This window comes from Alligator sinensis, unplaced genomic scaffold (assembly GCF_000455745.1).
Source record: "Alligator sinensis unplaced genomic scaffold, ASM45574v1 scaffold766_1, whole genome shotgun sequence".
Lineage (NCBI taxonomy): Eukaryota > Metazoa > Chordata > Crocodylia > Alligatoridae > Alligator > Alligator sinensis.
This window is the reverse complement of record NW_005842390.1, coordinates 755,206-776,729: the sequence shown is the minus strand read 5'-3', so window position 1 is coordinate 776,729 and position 21,524 is coordinate 755,206. Positions and strand designations below refer to the sequence as shown.

At 47.1% G+C, this 21,524-nt stretch overlaps 1 protein-coding gene across 2 annotated transcripts in view; it reads right to left on the bottom strand.

Moving 5' to 3' along the window:
- Nucleotides 1-21,524, bottom strand: part of LGR6 (leucine rich repeat containing G protein-coupled receptor 6) — a 199,834-nt gene that overhangs the window by 93,630 nt on the left and 84,680 nt on the right. For both annotated transcript variants that reach the window (XM_014522731.2, XM_006029639.2), the window contains exon 4: nt 13,646-13,717. In XM_014522731.2, coding sequence (XP_014378217.2) covers nt 13,646-13,717 — 72 coding nt within the window. The remainder of the gene's footprint in view (nt 1-13,645; nt 13,718-21,524) is intronic.

Here is a 21,524-nt window from a genome sequence, read left to right as displayed (position 1 = left end):
TTTCGTGACACTTAATTTACAGTAGACTAGTTTACTGCACATGAATGTAATGTCATGATTTTTACATGATGCTTTAATGCGCAGCAAAACAGTCTACTGCTCATTAAAGGGCATGTTTAGATGCACCCTCTGAGTAGTACATGCCCTTGTGATAGATACAGAGCCCTAATTCAAGGCTCACTGAGATATACCTGCAGTAATTTAAGGGCAGATGTGTATGCTGTGATAGTGGATATTGGTAAGGAAAATGATACATCAGCCACTGATTCAGTGTGTTACAGTCCTGAAAAGTGAGTCCAATAAACTAGAGGATGCAGACTAAGTGCAAGTGAGCCAGAGTGACATGACACAGCAGCCCAAGATTTACAGTGTGTTGTGTATCTTTCCCAACTAGGGAAATATATTAAAGTGCTAATCTGGAGCCTTTGAAGAGCCCTTCCTATGCCAAGAACATAGAACATGGGCTTGGTATTTAGCAGCCAGGAAGAGAGCTATTTAGTGAGGCTATCCAATACTTTCCAAGACAGGGATGGAGTGAATGGAGTGATTCTAGGAGCCAGTGAATTGAGGCACAGTCTGTGCTGGCTGCCTGATTCCACTAGGGCTATGACGTGTCTAGTGGGAAGCAACGATGCAGTTTACTGGGTCCCATCTAGAACTCTGTTATGAAGCCAAAGTCATGGCTCCATAAAGAGGGATGGAGCACTTGGTGCTGGCTTCTGATTCATCCCCAGGGACTCTGAGATCCCACTGTCGCATGTGCTTAAAATTAAGATTATAAATCTCTTGTACACAAGTGATGGGCACCACTGGAATAACACAGGCAGACGGACCAAGTAGTAGGCTGGCAGAAGAGGACAGCTCAAGCCACTGGTTTATAAACCAGATTTTGAACATCTCCAAATTTGTCTTGGGAGCAGATTAACACAGAGACAGGAACGTCTGTGAAATCTGGATTGCAACGTAGCTTTGGATTTCGAGCACCTTTTACGTTTGGAGGCTGTTGATTCTATTGAAGGGGCTGGCGTGGTATCACGGGTTTCCCGAGCTTTCTTCAGGACTCCTCTAATCATTAACTGACTGAAAGGCTAACACGAAAGGAGAATGGCAGTTAGGTGCATAGTTGATCTAGGATTTTAAAAGGGGGGTGCAGGTGGTATGGAACATCATCACATATAACAACACATATTTTTCTCCAGTTAAACTAGAAGCTTTTGCTAATATGCTAGGGGGGCTAGCACGATATTATTCAGTTTAAGATAAAAGAAAAAACAAATATAGCTGTTGGAACGTGCACGAATTTGCTAAAGTATATATAGAGTAAAAAAAAAACAAACAACCCACAACAAGCTAAGCAAAAATTGTCAAAGGATATTGTATCATTAGTCCTGTAGCTATTGGATCATTATAGCTATATGTACATGTCTTATTCTGATTCACAAAACAAAATCTAGCCTTTTTGAGCATCTTGACAGTGCGTGCAATACTTCACTGTCAGGGATTTCTACACCTGAGTAAATATTACCACACCTGAGTTAAGGTTTTCAACTAGAGCTAATAAAAAAGTCTGAAGGACTGTGAAATAGAAGAGACATTACCAGAAATGGCTAGCAGACAGAAACATTTCAGAAGAAAGGATAGTTTGAATGGTGAAAAGGATAGAGGGTTGCTAACACTTGTGAAATGGAGAGAGATTAACAGGAATCTGTAAAATGATAATGAGTCATGAAGCCAATTGACTTGCTCAGCACTGCCTGAATAGAAATGCAGCTGCCCTCCTAGGCAGTTGCTTTTAAAGTCTGGGTGCAGCACATACCAAAGTGGGGTGCAACTGCACCACTGTGCCCCCTAAATCTGCCCCTGGTTCGCCATGGTAGTAACACAAAAACCTCAGACTATGGGAACTCCAGAGCAGTATTGCTGCTACTTCTCACCAGCTTCTTTCAAGTAAGGTGTGGCAGGGTGAGTTATTCTGTGTGATGTGGGGCTAAATTATTAGGCCCTTTTCTCACTCATCTGTACTAAAGAGCAGTAGCTTATCTTCACAGGTGTTACCAGGAGCTGAACTGTAGGGTACATCCAAAGCACAAACACTTTCAAATGGGATTTAATTGGCATTAGTCATTCTTATATTAATAAGCAGAAGTAGCACACAAGGAATATCCCCTCCCTGTATACCCTGATTTGACTAAAAGGGCTTGGGGAGTCCTTCTTCCCATACCTGTTCCATGTGATTCTTAGATTATGTAGGTCTACCTGCCTACAGCAGACAGACCTGCTCTAACATTAATCGATTGCTCTGGGTCACTGGGTACCAATCACAGTGAAGCTATGGCAGCAAGGGCTTTGGCACAAGGCTGTATGTCCAGGCTGCTTGTCTGGATGTTTACCCGATGGCATGTGTAATTGCAGTATGGATGCAGCCTTAGGGAGCTCCAGAAGCAAAGCCCACTGGCTTGCCTTTGGTTTTGTGCTGTTACATACTACAGATGTACCATTATGAGAACACAATTTTTTGTGAAAACAAGGAAGGGACAAGTCCTGTACATTCAACTGCGGCTCTCTCCAAACTCAGCTGCTGGGTTAGAGACAAGAGAGGTGTTCGGAGACACATTAGCTCTTCAACCAATAGCCTCACACATAGAAGATGGGTTTCTCGGAGGGAGGAGGTTTCAGTGCCGCCTCTGCCTTAGCTCTTCCGCTTCCCAACCCAAACATGATTTCTATTAAAGAGGTGGTATGCTCCATAAGAAATCTGAGCACCCCTGAACCAAGGAATAGAGATCAGAGGGAAAATACTCATGGTTGCTTTGACTGAATTGGAGTCCCTCGAGATTCCAAGCTCTTTAACTACTTCATAGTTCCTTCTTGACTTCCTTTTTATTGTGCTCAGAAGAAAAAGCTTATGGTCCATAAATCACATTAACAATACTGAACTTGCCTTGTCACAAAATAAATTCCGTGCTGGAAGATTGTAAATTGACATTACATTATCCCTGCTTTATAGATGCCTGTTCTATCTCCATAGCTTTTTATCCTGTAAACACTCAATGGAAGTGACTCTTTTAAAACCTTCTTCCATCAAATGTGATTTATAAGGAACAATATTGCCGTTAACGGCAAGCTGTCAAATCTCAAGCAGATCAAAGGTGGGATCTGAAAATGGGGGAGGGCTTGGATGAGCTCTTCAGGCCATGCTAATTCTGAAATGATTTTCCCCTTCCATCTGTCATAAGAATTTATATGCTTGTGGGAGGCTGATCAGGTGGGAAGAGCTTTCCCCTTTGTCTACATCAAAGCCCACATATCCGCAAATTGCTATAAGTCATTCCTTGCATTTTAATCTCCAGCCATATATAAAAATATAATTATCTGCCCTGAGGGGCAAAGGCTGAAGGGTTCTTTATTGCATTTCTATCACGGTCCAAAAGCTCCTGTTAAAGACAATGCAGATTGCAGGGACTGAACTGTTTCACCAGGTGCGAAATGAGCCCTTCCACAGAAGGCTTGGTGCTCAGAGGTTAAGAGTCTAACTCTTCTCTTGCTGAAGTCATGGGGAGTCAGATCAGGTCCTTAGTGGGGCCAAAGTATGGCCAGAATGTGGGGATTTTTATATGTGAGAAGCAAGATTTCTTGAAGGAGATATATTTTATTGGACCAGCTGTCTGGCTGGTATGGACATGGCAAGTTTTTGGACATGATGGACAGTGTGAATGACTCATTTTACCCCTGCATATTTTTTGCCACTTCTGGAAGTGGAGTAGTCCATTCTTCCTTTAGGAGAGGAAAATAACCAATAGAGATGGTCAGGATGTGCTAGGAGAAACTGTTATGGTCTGTGTGTATGAACGAAATCCTTCCAGAGACAATCGCTGCCTATACAGGGAGAAACAGTGGATTGCCTTGGATAGAGAGAAAAGTGTTTCTCAAACTTTTCTCTGATGCATGAAGAACAAAAAATCCCAAAACATGGATGCAGAGCTTTAAGAATGTTGTTTAGGAGGGGGGGACTTTTGAGCAAGGAGCTGCCTGCTCTTCATTTCTACTGTCATCAGGCAAATAGCCTGTGTATGCATTCCTTAGGAGCAGGCAAGATTATATCCTAAATGTACCCAAGTCATATAATTGCTGCCCCCTCCTGCAATGGCCTGGAACACTGGTCTTCTGACTGCACCAAGGAGGCAACGATATTTTTGAATGTGTCCTTTCCGTGGCCTGGATCTCTAGCCCCTTCACTGGACTTCCAGTTGCCTCTGGTCATTAGAAGCTGGTGGGGAGCATAGTGAGCACTTTCTTTTAATCTCTAGATCACTCTTCCTCTGCTATGTATATGAATGTCAAGAAAACAGACATTCAGATTAAATAGAGGTCTAAATGTCAAGGAAACATTGTCCACCAGTGGAACAAGAAACCAAGGTTTAGGGCAAGTTCCTCAATGGAAATGTTCAATGCAGTACCTGCTGTTCTTCAATGGGGCTAACAGTGTTGCTTTTCTTTTTGATCTGGGAAGCTTAAAGTATGGCATAAACAAACAGTTAGAGCCGTGCCCTCCCCGTGTGTGCATTTGTGTGTTAGGGAATACTGTCCCTATTTCACAGATGAAGTATGTGAGGCATACAGAGGAGCAACATGCCCCAAGTCATAGCAAGACAGTGGCAGTGCTGGGACCAGTACATAGGCTTAAACGTTGGCCTAGTTGTCAGGGTGCTTGACTGGGACTTTGAAAATCCACATTCAGACCTTAGCTCTGTAGCAGACTACTTTGGTCTCTGCTTCTGTTGCCCATCTGTAGCATGAAGGCAGTGAGACTTGCTTCTCAGAGGTGTCACAAGATGCACACATGCAATGGGCATTGGTAAGTACCTTGGAGAGACGTGATGAGGGATTATTATCTTGCATGGAGAAAAGTGGTCCCCTGAGTCCTACAGCCTTCTAACCACTGGGCAATACTGCCCATGCAGTGGCAAGATAGTGAAGCAAATCCTCCTACAATACTTGGAGAGGGAGAACTGCAAGTACCTCCCACCCCAAGTGATACTTAAAGGGCTGGATGAGAATTAACATCACCCTTTCTCCAGGCCTGAAGATCTTGTTCAGTCTTTGGTGGCAGTGGCACACAGCCTAGCAACAGGTAGGAGCACAGCATGGCTGCTGGACTCTAGTGCGGGGATGGTCTTGTGGGTCACAGCTGATCTACAGCAGCAGCTTTGGGTAGCTAGAACAGTGGCAATTTTAAGTCTTTTGCTTTGGGGCTCATGCGGACTTAAAACCCGACAAGGAAAGAACGGCTTCCTGCGGATTACTACACTGTGGCCTACACGAGATCAGTACTGACATCGTTTTGCCAGCACTTAATTGCCCTAGGGAACACCCACTGTATCAGCCAGCTGTGCCATGAGTACCTTTCAGGGTGCTGGTCTACCGAGAAGCTACAGAAGGGCTCAGCCATTCCCTTCACTACGGAGCCCATTCTCTTCACTATGATGATTTGAAAGAGAAAACCCAAGAGTAGCTCTCGATCTTCTAATTCATCAAGGCTCTTTTCCTTCTCTGCCTTTCTTTCTGCAAGCCCAGTAATTATAATTTATAGCACCTGCTTGCTTTGAAACTCCCTGGACCTCTTTTATCTGGCAGGGGAACAGACACAGTGCCCATCTGCTTTAGGTAAGAGCTCACAAACCGCAGAGTCGTTAATTAGGCTGACACACGACTCTTCCAGAGTACACATGGTACGTTGTTACTGCACCTATAAACCACCGGTAATCTGAGCCTTTGCCAGGGGATCACAAGTGGATGGGAGCATTACGTAAGTGACTGGCACCCACTCTGTGTTTTTGATACGTTGCCATCAGGTTTATGTGCTTTTCCCTCTAATCCCTCCCATCAGGTTTCAGAATGGACTCCAAAGGCACAGCAAGCCTGCGCGAGAAGCAGGTCCTAAAAGGAGGATTGTTTCACAGAGCTCTAGCTTCTTATTTATTTTTCATTGCAAATTCCTCTTTATGTAAGTTTTGCTACTACAGGGACTTTGTCGATGACCCCTTCCCAGAGCTCCTGCTCTCTAGCACCTCCTCACAGCTCCTGTTCCCCGGAGCTGCAGCTCCCCACATCGTCTAACCCCACAGCCGGGCCTTCCAGAAATGATCACAGAGCATAGCGCCTCTGGCTGGCAGAGAACTGGCTGCAGAGCCAATAATCAGGGGCATTGCAACAATTTCTGAAGAGGGGCTGTACGGTATGTGGGGTTGTAAGTGAGGTAATGTACTTCTCTCTCTAAGTGTAGCCGCATGAGAGGGAAATCTAGGGCAACCCCCTGGAAATTTCAATCAGGTGAGATGAGAATTAGCAGTGGAACATAAATCAAGGTAAATCCAGAGAACTAGAAGGGAGAGGATGGAGAAACAAGGCTCAGGGGGTAAACAGCACAGCAGAAGCCTAATCCTGGCACGGCGGGTGGCACTTACAGCAGGGACATGTTACCTCGCAGTGTTGGGAGGATGCTAGGCAGGATGTACAGCCGTCTCTACTCTGTCTAGCACCAGTTATGCCATCCAGTGCCTGGGGCCAGCTTGCCTCAGTGTAGACAGGATGAAGTGTATTAACACCTGGTGCAAGACAACACTCAGGCCTTCCTTCTGGGAAGCAGCTATGCTGAAACTGCATCAGCTAGGCCATGGCACTGCCCATGCTTATCCGATGCACAGCCCGAGCTGAGAGATACACAAGTCAAAGATGGCAGTTTCTGGAAGGGGCATGGGGATGGTTTGTAGGCAGAAGTGATGTGCAAGGGGGAGTCAGGCTCATCTGGACCTCTTGAATCCACTCTGCATGGAAGGGATATGAAGCTGGGGTGCAAGGAGCTGTCAAATGAAGCAGACTTAGGGTTCCTGCAGGTTTCACTGTCTCACTCCCTCCTAACAGCTTTCCCTGCTACATGTCTTTTCCACCCTCCTCAGGGCAATTAAGTGTTGGTATTTTCTCAGGCTCTCCCCATAATCTCAGGATAGCAGGAGGCTGCTGTTAAAGTGATCAGAGAGCAGCAGGAGGCAAAACACAAGGCATCCACACCCAGAGTGCCCGCACACGCTCTTCTGTATCACTATGGCATCTCCAAGTGGCTGCAAAGAGTCTCACTGCACAACCCCAAATGCCTCAAGCAGACGTGCTGGCATTGTTTGCCCAGTCAGGTTAGTGTTAGCTTTTGCAGGCAGACTGTTTTCTTATGCTAAATGTCACAGCCTTAAAGCCAAGACTGCACCTTTCCGATGCCAGCTGCAAATCTGGGAAGAAACAGATCCATGTGTATGTTCCTTGGCACAGCACAGGGGCACCACTCTTTTCCCACCCAGCACTCCCTCCAAGTCCAGTCAAGTTTTGCCTGTGCCCTCTGTCCTGTGAAGGTCTGGTACTATGGGGTCAGGTGCTATTTTTCCTAATTACCTGGCACTTTGGCTGTTTGAAATAATAGTGAATTTCCTTCTTTATGCCTCAGCCCCCGGTTCCTGCTCTGTGTGATACCCCGAAGTGCACTTGGTGGGGGATTCCACACCTATCATGGAAGATGAACCAAGCAAACAATGCAGTAGCAAAACTGAGGCTCCAAAGGGTCTTTGGTGCACAGCACAATAAGGGTTGATAGCTTTGATCAATCATCTTTCCACAAAGGGAGAAACTTCTTCTTTTATTATTTTTTGGGGGGTGGGGGAGACAAGGGAAAGGAAGTGGGTTTGTTTGGAGGGGCAGAACCATTATGGGCATCTACATTGCTTTGCATTCCCATGAGGGTGCAACATAAACACTCCAGATCATGCCACGGCAATGTGGAAACCTTGCTGATTGGAACTGTTTCTCTCTGGGTCAGTTGAGTAAAACTAGGCAAAGCACCCATCTTTGCATGGTTTCCTATATATCCCTTCCTGGTCTCCTGTGCTTATATTCTGTATGGTATATAGTAAAACTAAAATAGAATAGATAATACGATATAAATATAATAATGATATGTTACTACATATAAAATAAAGGTCAATTATCTAATAAAGTTTGTGTCTTTAGACCACACAATGCTGGGCAGCATCACTGTGTAAGCCATTCTCCCACCCAGCTCTGAACCACAGAGCTGTTCTTACGGTTTATTCCCTCCAATTTTTCCTAGTGCTGGTAGCTCATGTTAACAGCTCTTGCTCCTTGGCAAGCCACAATGTTGATTTCCTCCCATAAGAACTGCTGTTCGGTGTTTGGTATAGTGGGCACCCCCTCTCAGAGTTGGGATTTAAGGTGATGCTGTGATATAATCAGGAGGGAAAAAAAGCACAAGATTCAATTAAATTCTGAGCCCAAAGCAGACATTGCTGAGCATTTGAAAAGAGCAGTCATGAACATTCAAGCTCATTCTGAATGCTTTTCAGTTTATCCTTGTTGGTGCCCTCCTTGTTTGCTAATTTTGCCCATTTTTGTTTGCTATTTGCAAACATTTGTGTGAATGCCTTTTTGTCTGGGCAAATTTTGGGACTGGCTGTCCTGCATGAAACATCCACAAGGAAATGAGAAAAAAAGCATGTCCACAATAAGACCACGGGGTTGTTAACAAGTATCTGTCACTTTCCTATTTAAAACTTTCCAGTCTAATCAGGGGGCACAAACCATAGCACGTGACTGAGATGAACAGTGGTGGAGCAGAAATCAAACTAAACATCAGACACAAGTTGAAAATAGTTCATTCAGCTGACGGTACAGAGACTTATCTATGTTCGTAGGGATCATAGTGGGCTCATGAATTATTGCAAAGTAAACTCCCAAGAAAGTTTAACTGCAACTAAAATTTGACCAACTCTAGACCCTGATTTCATGTACAACAGCCAAGCAAATCAAATCCACTTTTGGGCACGTAGGTCTCTAAACCTAACATTTGTCAGCATGTTCAGGAGGCCTCTGTGGATGTTTATATAAAAACTTCCTTCCTCACAGCCTGACTCTCCTCTGTTCCTTTACCTGCATTTCAATTCTGTGTTACATTTGAAGATGCACCACTGCTGACAGACTTCAAAATCCCAAACCCAAAGAGAAGGAGGAGCTTTTTGTTCAAAAGCAAATGTCTGAAAGGACAAGGAAATAAACACTGTGCAGTCCCTTTTTGTGCACTACAACTCTGTATTCCTTCCCTCTCCAGTCTGCTCCAGTCTTCAAGCCCCCTTTTAACTCTCATGTCAGCTTACTATAGTTTATGGTGTGTTCCTGATTGCCAGGCAGCTATTTAATAGTCTATGAAGTGCCATGCAAGCCCTATAACTCAGGGTGAGCAGTCATGAAGTGCATAAAATTGTTTCCCATTTCTGAATGGAAAAAACAGAGGCTTCAGGCAAGATGAATAAGCACAGGCTCAGATACCCCAATCTGTAACGTTTGGAAGCCAGGCTGCAATGATATATGGATGTTCCAGGCTGGTTCATATGCTTGCAATAAATATATAAGAGCCTCATAAACTTGTGGAAAGTTACTCATAGATACATGAATAATAATAAGAGAAAAATCTGCAGTACGGACCTTTCCTCTCTTCTTCAGAAATGGCTATCTCTGTGAGACCCAGCAAGAACTGAAGGTTCATGGCCTGGGGCCAGTTACTTGCATTCAGAGAAGTATTGGCAGAACCAATGAAACCTGAGCAAATCAGCTTAGCTTTATATCTGCCTTAAAACACAATGAAGTCTGGTACAAGGGAAGGCTGTTTACTCCATAACCTTTCATCTTTCAAATCAGACCTAATTTATCCTAATAGCCACTCATTTAATGGAATTTAATGAGCAAGGGGAGATCACCACAGAAGGGTATTTCTATACTGAACTCAAATTTAGAAGGAAAGTTGCCAGGGTGTCTCTCTTTCTTTGCCTCTCCCCCCACTCTCTTGTGTGCACATACACACACAAAAATGCATAGAAGCACCAGTTTCTCCTTCGTACAAAGGCACAATAAGGAAGAGAGGAATGGCAAATCTTTTTCTTTTTGTGACTGTAGTGCATAGGAATAGGGTTATAGTCCTTTAAATACCTTGTGAGTCCTCTTGTGGCATTTACTGTGTCCTATGTTTTTGAACATGCCAAAATCCAACTAAAGTAGCAGTGTGTGTTGTGTGGGTAGCTAGGCCTGGCATGCTGGGAATGGTTATTTGGACTTCACTGTGTCTACATAGTCTCTTTGCAGTATAAGTGTTGCACAGAACAAAAGACTAAACTAGTCATGAATCATTCTTTTCTGTTTCTAACTCTTTTCAGCTCCATGTGTGGGGTCAGGTTTGTAAAAGTTCACTAAGTGGAGCATAAGTGTCACTAAGAGTCATGGGTATTGAGAACTAGACTCTTGCCTCCCCAGCCCTGGCAGAGACCGGTGTCTTTGTTGCTTGACATGCAGTTTGCAACCATAACTCCCACTATTTGAAGAACTGATAAAAGAAGAGTCCCTTGTCAGCTCCTACTATTTGATGACTTGATAAAGAAGAGTCTAACAGAGTTGGATGTAGCCTCTTAGGCACTGCATTGAGAGGGGGACATAATAGGCCAGAGTATGATCTCATCTATTCCAATTTTACACCACTGGAGTTACTCCGAATTTACAACTGTGTAAGGAAGACCCAGCCTGGCTAATACTTTGCTGATATGAGACCAGTGTAGGATATGCTATGAGACCCTTCTAGGAACTGTAGGACAGCCTGCTAAAATATTCTTGTACAGAATCAAAGGCATTCCTTAGGCGGGCAGTGTTGAGGCACCTGCGTTTCAATGAGTGATGCAAAATGGCCTTGTATCATTTGCCGCAAAACACCGAAAGTGCCAGAGGTGTTACAGCTTCTGTCTCCCTAGGCAAGATCTGTAGGCATTAGACTCTGAGGCAGAGGGTGGGTGGCCATGGTACTACCTCCTCCTTGGCTACCTCAACAGGTGAGACTAGCTTTTGTGAAACTCACCTGTCATCAGAAACCCATGAGGTAGCGATCTCAGAAAGGAGTGTAGGTGCCTTGAATGGAGGCACTTGTGGATAGCTCCTGAGATGGGCTGGAGTTCAGACACATCCCTGTGATTTCACAGTTCCTATTGGCTACCTCCAGACTTCCTGAATTGCCCTTTCGAGCTGCCTGCAGCTCCCCATCCTTTATGCTGAGCACCTATGTGCCTCTACCAAACTATTCTTAGGCATCTCCAAAGTCTTTCATTGACTGATCAGGGATCCCAGGTGCCAAATCATGTCATTTTGAATCATCCTGAGGCAGGCACCCAAATGTTAGATTTAGGCAACACCTATGCTGAGGCATGCCTTGCTCTTTTTCCTGGAAGTCTGCAGTTGTACTGTGTGGTCAGATCACGCAAGCATGAGGCAGGACACACTGGGCCAGTGCTTGGAAGAAAAGAAAAAAAAAGCCCATGGCCAGGTCAGGCTCCATGTCCAGTCTACACTGGACATGTCTGGAAGCCATTTTTGGGCTTTTTTGTTTTCCTCTGCTTCCGCTAGCTTAAGTTCTTTCGAGGAGGGAGGTCTTGAGGGCTTTTGAGTTATTCCACTGGCTAGTGGTGCCATCTCTGTAAGGGATAAATACAGAGCTTCACAGAGGCCACAAGGGTCTTTTATCTACTATGAGTCAACTGGATAAAAATTCCTGGACCTTTAATTCACATTAGGGACATCTCTAAATTTTGGCAGATGGAAAAGAAAGCTGTTGCTTTTCCACTGGGCTCCCTTTGTTTGTACTTATTTCTCGCTCATAGTATCTGGTAATCCAGATACCGGTGGTTGGATTCTGGTCTCACGCTGGTGTACATCAGGAGTAATTCCTATGAAAGTCAAGGAAGTGTCCCTGGTATGAATCTGGTGTGAGACTAAAATAAGGCTGCCTAAGTCTCCTTGAGACCCAGCCACCACTACAGGGACAGCGTGCCAGGCCACATGGGCTATGCCAGCCGCACAAAATGTCACCTGTAGTCTCAGTGGAAACTCCAGACTGACCAGGGGAACAGGACCTGCATAGCCTAACGATACTGGGGTTTCGGCAATAACTATGTGCTGCAAGTGCACTGACTAGCTGCACAGCTCTGCTCTCCACTGGACAAAGGAGAGACGGGTTTAGGTGTGTAAGCGTAGCTCTGGGGGAGACTTCATTATGTCTCTGCATAGACACTTTGTTTTTGACAGCTGAACCCTGGAGGGTCAGTCCTGAGCTGCAATACCAGACATCACTGCCAGCCGCTGGTGGGTGCCAAGCTAGCTCTGTAGCTTGGCCCAGAGCCCCACTACAGAGCACCGCATGCAGGGGGATTTGGCTAGACTATTGTGTGAAGTTCCCCACCCCCGTTGCATTCCTCAATACTTTTGTAGGGTTACCGTGTAACATTTTCCACATGATACCTCCAAAGCAGATATTTCAAAGGCTTTACAAACACTCTTTGACTACACATTGCCCCCAGCAGGAAGGAAGAAGGCCTGGATCTCTGTCTCCAATTTTTAAAATGGGGAAATGACTGTCATGATGTTACCCACTTGCAGTAACAGCAATTTCTGAAAACCATAGCAATAAATATACCAAATCCTTTTTAATAGGCACAACATTTTAAATCTGGATTAAACAATAGAGAGATGAATGGCCAACAAAAGCCTATTGTAAAATGTTCTTGAACACCAAGAAAATTCTGATTTAAATCACTTCTGCATGGTAAAGAAACCACAGCTGGGTTAGGGTTGGAGTGAGGAGCTTAAGATTAATTCTTCATCAACCTGGAGAAAAGAAACTATTCAAAATGTTTTTACAATGTGAAAAATGCATGAAATCCACTGCACACTTTACCACAAGATTGCCAAATAGTTATTTCTCAAACTCAGTGAGTAAAACTCTAGAGCCCTGTTTCTGAGCCCAGCTTTACATCTGAAAATTGCACCACATAATCACTGCAGGTGCGGGTGTGATCTTGTAACCAATACACCATACATAGCCTAGTGTGAATGCAGTTATCCCAATATAAATGGGTACCATGCTGGTATAGAACATTTCTTTCCCAATCCTGGAATCACTAGCTGGAAATAAGCATTTTTACAATGATATCACAAAATCATAGAAGCCGAGAGAAGTGGGGCTGAAAAGGACCTCCAAGAGGGCATCTAGCCCTAACCCCTGCCTGAGGCTCATCCCTATCCAAGCCATCCTATATGAATCCATTCTCTCTAACCTATTAGCAAACACTAACACTACTATATTCCACCCACACTGTGGAGAAGCTGTAGCCATAGAGTAGTACAATTTGTGTGTAGGCAATGCTTGTTTTCTCTTCTGTGTGGTAGGCTTCAGCTGCAGGGCTAAGGGTGGAGACTGCTGTATATGAAGGCATTTCCCAGTGCTTCTGGAAATACATATCAGTTCCAGTGGCCTTTTTGTCAGAACAGGCCCATGGGCCAATCTCACTGCAACATCTTTAACAAGAAAGCTCCTTCCACCAGCCTCTGCCCCTGCTCCCTCCAAAATGAGTGACAGAAGATTTATTTTTTTTCACTTGGGAAAGAAAAAGCCGAAGGGACAGAACATCCCCCAAAAAGGAACTAGTGACTCAGATGCTGGGAAGCCCAGGGCCTCAAGGGATTCTGCAGCTCATGGTGCTGCGCCTTAATGACTTACAGAGACTGGAGGTTTGGAAGATCCCTCAGTGCCTCTGCAGGGATCCGTCTGAGCTGGTTGTTCTGCAGCATCCTATAATTAAAAAAGAGAAAACTTAAAAAAAACCCAACAACAACACAATGAAGTTATTTTCCCTCCCTGATGCTGTCTTGGAAAGCATCACAAAGCCTCACATTTAACGGGAAACCCTCCCAAAGGCTGGAGGGGATGGAAGTGACATTCCCCTAAACGTAAGGGTCCCCTAAACGTAAGCTTGTGGGTTGCAAGTGGGTGGTCTGGAATCCAGGCTGAGATTAGTATATAACAAGTTCAAGGGCTCTGCAGCGTAGAGGCCCCTGGGGAGAGGGAGGTGGTATCTGCTGGGAGAGTTTGAGGCAGGCACAAGGGTGGACATGATATTACAGGGTGTGTCTACGCAAGACACTTTACTGTGCATTAGATTAACCTACTGCATAATAGACCGTCACTGTGTGCAGCAATTATTGTGCAGTGCATTAATCTAATGCGCTGTTTTCTAGTACCTGTAGATACAGGTACTAGAAATCAGTGCATTAAACTAAAGTGCTGAAGCACACATGTAGACGCTTACTGGGAGCAAACTGCTCCCAGTCAGCCTCGGCAGCAGACGGCCGCAGGGTGGGTAGAGCTGTCCCAGCTCACAGGATGCTGTCTGCTAGCCATGTGGAGATCAGGACTCATCTCGATTTCCACGTGGCTGGGAGAGCTGTCCCAGCTGCTGGCCAGCTGCCTGCCAGCCGCATGGAGATTGGGACCCGTCCCAATCTCCACATGACTGGAAGGCAGCTGCCCAACAGCTGGGACAGCTCTCTCCCTCTTCACAGAGACCAGCCCCTGTGCCTGCTACCAGCCTGGGGCTGGCCCCAGGGGAGTCTGGAGCTTTCCTTGGCTGCTGCAGGGGGGAAAAGGAGGGCAGGAGCAGCCCTAGACTGAACTGTTCCCATTGAGAGCAAATTTCCTCCCAACGGGCGCACATTCAGATGCACAGGGGCACATTAATTGCATGTGTAGAAGCACTTACAGGGTTTCTGTCCAGTCCCTAGACTTTGAGATGGAGGGATCTGGCCCCACTGTTTTGGGGATGGACACAGATCTGGTAATGGACAGCACAGAAAGAGCAGCCCTTTATCTGGGGGCTGGAACAGTCTTAGGCCAAATCCCAGCTTTCCATCTTTGTTGTTTTATTTGGCTGCTAGGGTTTTAAGAATAAAGAGACTCCACATGCTACCAATAATTCTTGGTTCCCCAACACTGCTTTAGAATACATGATCTGCAAGCTCTTTACCAAGGGAGGTCAGTAGCATCACTCCTGTTTGCAGATGGGGAAACTGCTCCAGTGGGAGGACTCCAGAATTCAGCAGAGGTTTCCAGACTTGCACTGATGAGAGATCTGCCCCGGTGCAGCTCTCTATACAGGCCAGATTCTATTGTACTTATTATGTCAGTTGACTTAGGTGCCTAATTGTAATTATATTCTACCCTGCTTGAGCCCCTGAAAAACTGCTAATGCAAAGGGTGGGGAGGTCCTCCTGCTTGCTTCTTCTTTGTGACTCAGTCTTATGGGAAAGAGGATGGCACGTTACCAAAGTAGATGCATTAATGGATTTTCAGGGACTTGAGCATGGTGAAATAATCACACTTAGGCTTGCAAGCCTACCTAGAAGCCAAATAGATGGAATAGGATCTGTCCCTTTGTCTTTTAATGGCCTGGCTGTAAAGGGGTCTGTTTTCCTTTCTTCAGTGCTTCATAAAAACAATGCTGTCCTATAGGAATGTGCTTTGTGTGCAGAGGGGTGGTGGTTGTAGCCATGTTGGACAGACTCTCCTTATAGCTGGAGAAGGATGTTTGTGCATGAAAGCTTGCAAAAAACATTTTTTCCATCTGTTCAGTTGATCTAATAAAAAATATCACATTGACCCAAAGGACCTTGTCTGGCTATGTGTGCAGAGGTGTATGTGTACACATGCAAGCATTTGTGAGCGGACTATGTGTATGCCCTGGGTGTGTGTTGGTGTGCACAGCTGGATGGCAGTTCGGCTGCTGGGAGCTGGCACACTCATTACCCCTCTCCTCAGTGTGGACTCCACCTTTCCCACTCTTAACCCCAAAGCGGGGGGGGTGCACCTCTCCCTCTCGCATGCCCTGTTTCCCACCTTCAGGCCTCTCCATGGCTTCCCCAGTTTTACTCCTTGGGCATGGTGCAGTCCCCACACCCTGTATAGTGCAGATCACAGCCACTGACACCTCATTTTTGATCTCCCTGCTTTGAAGTCCCAACTGCTGCGGTCACAATGGGTCACACTGCACATCCTCAGCAGGCTCCCTGAGTCCAAATTATGCTGATTTTAAGCAGCAAGCCCTGGAAAAAGGCAGTGAGCTGTCTGAGGACACCTTCAGTAACTCCAATTTGCATAGCAGCAGCTGAGAACAGAATCTGACCCCTTTGTGCTCAGCAAACCAAGAAGATGGTCAGGAGAGGGATGAAGAACGCAGCAAGGAACAATCCAGAGAAGCAGGAAGGAAATGGAGAGAGTGCGGGGCGCTGTATAGGGCAGGCAGGCCTCTCATGTGGAACAATGGCTCTCATTACAGCCTGCAGTGTAAAGGATGCTGTTTACACCGGGTGCTGACTGCCAGCCCTGCTACTCTAAGTAAACAGCATGGTAGGCCAGTGCTAGGCATTTGCATTTACAACCAACTCCACCTGTAAGAGAGACACGTGGCACAAACTTTTCGAAGACCCACCGAGAGGAGGAGTGGACAAGGATGATGAGGAGCACAGCAACACAACCGAACCTGGAGACAGAGACGATGCCAGCAGTAGTGGAAGCGACAGCAACAGTGACAACAACAAGGGCAATGAATGAACTGAGAATGTAAAACCCAAAACAGGGAGGAGGACTAAAAGACTTCTTTCGAATTAGGGAAAGGCGTGTGGATGGGAGCGCAGGTGAGTTTATTGTAGCGGGTGCGTCAGATTTAAAACTGTTGTAAGGTGTGTGAAGGAAAGCTTATGGTAGATATATAACCGTATATAGAGAAATATATAAAAAAAAAAGCAGGAAGCACAGGCACGCACAGCCACAGGCCTTACACCTGCCTTCTGCTGGGCTTAAAGCAGAATGAGTGCAGGACGGGACACATGCCACTGAGCATCCCTAGGCAAACCTGTTCCAGTGCAGATTCCCTCACACCTCATCTCTATCAGGATGAATCCCAATGCCCACAAAAACGAGAGGCCTGATTTTGGCCCCTGGCTCCTGTGTGCCATCCCCAGTAGAAGCAACATTGGGGGAGTGCATAGCTATGTTAGCAGGCTGCAGAGAGGCCTGGAGCAGGAGAGGCTGAGAGCAACAGCCTCAACCTGAACAGCATCTTTCAGACTGCTGGAGCTGAGGCAGCTCTACGGCAGCTCTGTGTCTCAGCCTATGCCAGACCAGAGCCCAGTGGCTCCTGGTACCTGTGCTTCAAGCCAGGTCCCTCTGTAATCTGTTCTCTAGAATGCCCCAGCATGCCACAAAGCACCATTGTGCACAAGCCCAAAAACACAGGTCCGGGCAAAACCCCAAAACAACACTGAGGTTCTGCCTTAGAGTTGTCAACTCATTAGAAAGCCCGGCTTTGTAGGTCTGAATTTCCAACTGAATTAGGAGCATAAGAAATGTGGTGAGATGGGGAAGGGGGGAATCCCAGATGTGTGGGTGCAGAACTAAACGAATGATCTGGCACACAGAGAGCATCCTTCCCATCCCAGGAGAGCCTGATGCTCTGGGAAGAGGAGGGTACAGCTGCTGGAATCTTTTATCCTGATGTGGGTGCTCCAGTCACTACTGTGCATATTTCATTTCAGGAAAAACAGCCCTTAAATGGTAACAGCCTCCCCAGTTCAGGAATACTTCATTGTGCTCCAGCATGTACAACTGGGGGCAATAAATCTGCACAGAAACGATGGCTTGTGCAATAATTCTAGTGCAATGGGACATCAGCAAAGCCCTGGCTGACACTCCCTTCTTGTGAAGGGAGAGTTGGTGAGCTCAGCAGTTTTCTGGTCATTTTGATAAGCTCTCTTCTAGGCCTTTGCAGCCATTTACATGATACCCTGAAGCAAACCTCCCTGTTCTGTTGCCTTTGCGCATTGAAGATTCAATCTGCTCAGTTCCACGCTTGATGCAAGCTCCTTCCCCTGAATGGGACCATCCTTCTCTCATGATGCTGCCATCCAGAACTGGGCAGGGGCTCCCTTAGGCCCTGCAAATGCCCACCTGGCTTAGGGCTGCTGGCAGGAGCTGTCTGTCCTCTTAGACTCAAAGGCACACAGGACAGTTAGAGATGGCCCTGGCCAAGTGGGCCCTGTACTTGACCAGGAAGGAGGCTCTGGCCAGGAAGGTGACTGCGGGGCTGCTTTACTCTCACTTGTCCATGCACATTTCCAGGCAGAGCACCACTGGGAGGCATCCACCGGCTCCTTGGATGCCTTTGAGGACCAGTGGCTGCAGCCCAGGGGGCTCTGCTTGGTTTTCCCCGCAGGCACACTTATTTTCATGTTTTGACCCTTTGACCCACACAACACTCCTACCCTGTTTTTTTCATTAGTTGTCCCAAGAATTTAGTTGTTCCATTTGTCCTTTAGCCCCCATAAAAGGGGGCTACTAGTTAGCCAGGTGGGCCTTGCCCATTGTAATCGGATGGACAAATAGACAGGACAGTTTAGAGAGGACCCAATTTCTAAAGCAGTGGTTCTCAACCTTTTTTTAGACTTAAGGTCCTCAGTCAACTCAAGGCATCCCTTGGAAAATGCCGGTGCTTAGCTCTCACTTGTTTTTTGAGGACAGAAAAATAACAGCATTTTCCAGAAAAAACTCAGAAAATCAACAACATTTCATTGTTCTCCTGCAGCATCCTGGCTACGCATTACTGCACTAAGGGCATGTCTATATGGCTTCCCTTCTAACCCTGGGTCCACAGATAACAAAATAAGCCCTGGCCACTTGCTCTCAGGTGTGTGTAGAAGAGACCAGCAATTAGGCAAAGTGGACAGCCTGGGAGCAGCTCAAAGCACAGAGGTTCGGGCTCAGGCCGAAATTCTGTTGCATCCTTGCTGCTGAAGTCACACCCGCGAAGTGCAGTAACTACACTTTTAGGCACCTACACACAGGCTGGGTTGTATCTGCACCTTGATAGCTGCACTCATCATGTGCTCCCCTTTGGAGGATGCTCTGTAGACTGCACTTTGGCCACGTAGGCTCTGAGTGGGGACAGAATGACCTGCAGATGCATGTGAAGCTGCCTAAGTCCTGCAATGTGATCTGCCGCAAATCCACAACTAGAGGGTACTTGGTGTAGGAGACAAAGGGCTCTCTCACTTGCACCCCAGCACGGGCCCCTTGCCCAGAGCAGAAGACCCACCAGAGCAGGAGCTCTAGGCACCCCCACGTTTGAACCTGCACCTCTGGCTTCCCAGCAAAGTGCTCTAAACACCAGGTCATGGGTGATGCAGTGCCCAGAGCACGCTCCAGCCTCCCCTTGAGGCTGGGCAGCCAGAAGGCAAAGGTGAGTGCAGCCTGTTAATAAATGTAAGGCCAGGGCCCTCAGAGATCATAGAAAATTAGGGTTAGAAGGGACCTCAAGACATCATCTAGCCATCTAATCCAACCCCCTGCTCAAAGCAGGACCATCCCCAACTAGATGGCTCTGTGCCTTTGGCTGCCAGGAAAATTAAGTCAGCTCCACGGTTCCCTCTGGATCCAGGTCCCTGTCAGCGTGCCCAAGCATCACTACATGACTGCCAGCCCCATTTCTCCTTGGGATCCCCACATACACCACGCTGTCTACAAGCACACAGGGCAGCCCTGAGGGCCAGGGAGGGGGAAGGCTGGGCAGGCCAGGGGGGTACTGTCATTCCCCTTCACAAAGGCCTCTGCCAGCTCCCTTGATTGTTTGTCAGGATTGAGCAAGATGAAAGGAAGAGAGACTAGATCAAGGGCTGCTCACCTACCTCTCCAGGCAAGCAGGCTGGGGAGAGGATTTAAAGAGACAGCATCCAGTCATGCTTCTCCACATGCCTCCTGGGGAAAGCTGCTCATTTAGTAACAGGAGGAATGCTTCCCATGCTGTTCCCCACTCTCCTCTCCAGAATCAGCATCAGCCTCTTGTGCTTGCAGGACTCCCAGACACTTTGCAACCTGCCTCCGTGACTCTTAACCAAAATACTCAGGGGGCCCAATCTTCTCATGCTTGGGTAGAGCAGGCATAACTCTGCTCAGCTGTGTCTCCTTCTGCCTGACACCTTCACACCTGTGTGAAGGATGCACAAGCATCACCAGCCTGATGCACCAGTATTCATTCTGCATTGCTCTTCCAATGTAAAGCAGCCACACACCCAACCCCTCATAACTAGCTGGCCAAGCCAGGAGGACAGCAGACTGCCATGAACCAGCCAGAGTGTCTTGGTGGACCTGGTATTGCAGGGCATTTTGCCCTGTGCATCCCCTTTCCCATGGACACAGCGATCCAGCCAAGTGACAGCTAGAGAGAACCAGTCGCACAGACCACAGTGGGGTCACTCCTGCTTGACCCCAGAGCTTTGAATTGCTCCCCTGAGAACACCGGGGTGGGGGCACTAGTATCCAAAGTCACTCCCCACTGATAGAGCGGGTCCCGTGTGAGAGGGCGGGTGCCCACCTGGTCCAGTTTCCAAAGGATGAATATTGCATGCCCTCCTCACAGAGACTGGACTGGGTGGAGGTTGAGCTCTTCTGTGCCACATCATGGGCCTGAAGCATGGTGGTAGGACCACTAAGTAGACAAAGGGGATGGAGGCGGGCACTGTCACTACACCTGCCAGGCCTGCATGTCCATAGATTGAGGACCTCAATCTTCAGGGCTGACAAAGAGGCACCCTTTCGGCAGAACAGATTTCACCCCGCAGACAACCCCATTTCAGTATTTCTAAAGCAGCTCATGTCCTGAAATAGCTCATGTCATTTCAGGTCTAATACTGCATGATATATAGCAGCCCCAGATTGCTGATGCCCTGGGATAGTTCATCTGCAGGGATATCTCAGACTGTGGGATACATCTTGCTTTTTAATACCCCATGCCCCAGGGCTCTCTTCTCCCACACACCCTGGCAATTCAGTCCCTAGGTACTACCTCCAAGGTGCACATGCTTGCAGCAGGGAAGGCAAGATGGAGGATGTGGCGGGCCAGCAGGGGGCGCTCCTGCGTTGAGCCGCCCACCTCCCTGCGCCCGACCACCTTCCAGGCTCCGAGTGCCTCCCTGGGGTGCCTCCCGTCCGGCCGACCCCTTCCCTGGAGCACACCCGCTAGCCTGGGGTTCCCGCTGCCACCATCCAAGGCTCTGGACTCACTTCTGGCTCTGTGCACCTTGGAGAACACAGGCCTGATCGTCCAATGGGTGCTAGACCCAATACCAGCACTTGGGGCACTTCCCCAAGTCAGGGGCTTATTAGGAAGCCTCCCTTAGTCCACTGACCTAAGGGGCCTCCTTGGCATAATTTAGACCCACCCCTCAATAAGTCTCCACACCGGTCACAAAGGAGAACTTTATTGATTACAGGGGTAGGGCGGAAATAGGGTAAAGGTAGAGCAGTATCATAGAAATATTACAGGAATATCAAGGAATCCCATAGAGCAAACCAGGGTGGCTGAGGTAGCCGTTTAAACACGCATCTGAGTTACTGAAGCTAAATATCTAATCGGCTCTCTAGTAGGTTACTCACTCGCATCGTCCAGAGGTGGTTGTTGTTTCCTCTGGAGGCAGGGCACTCTTGGAGCATGCGGTGATGAGGAGAGAGCCAGGTTCAGATTCACCTGGATGACCGCATGGCTAATGGCTGC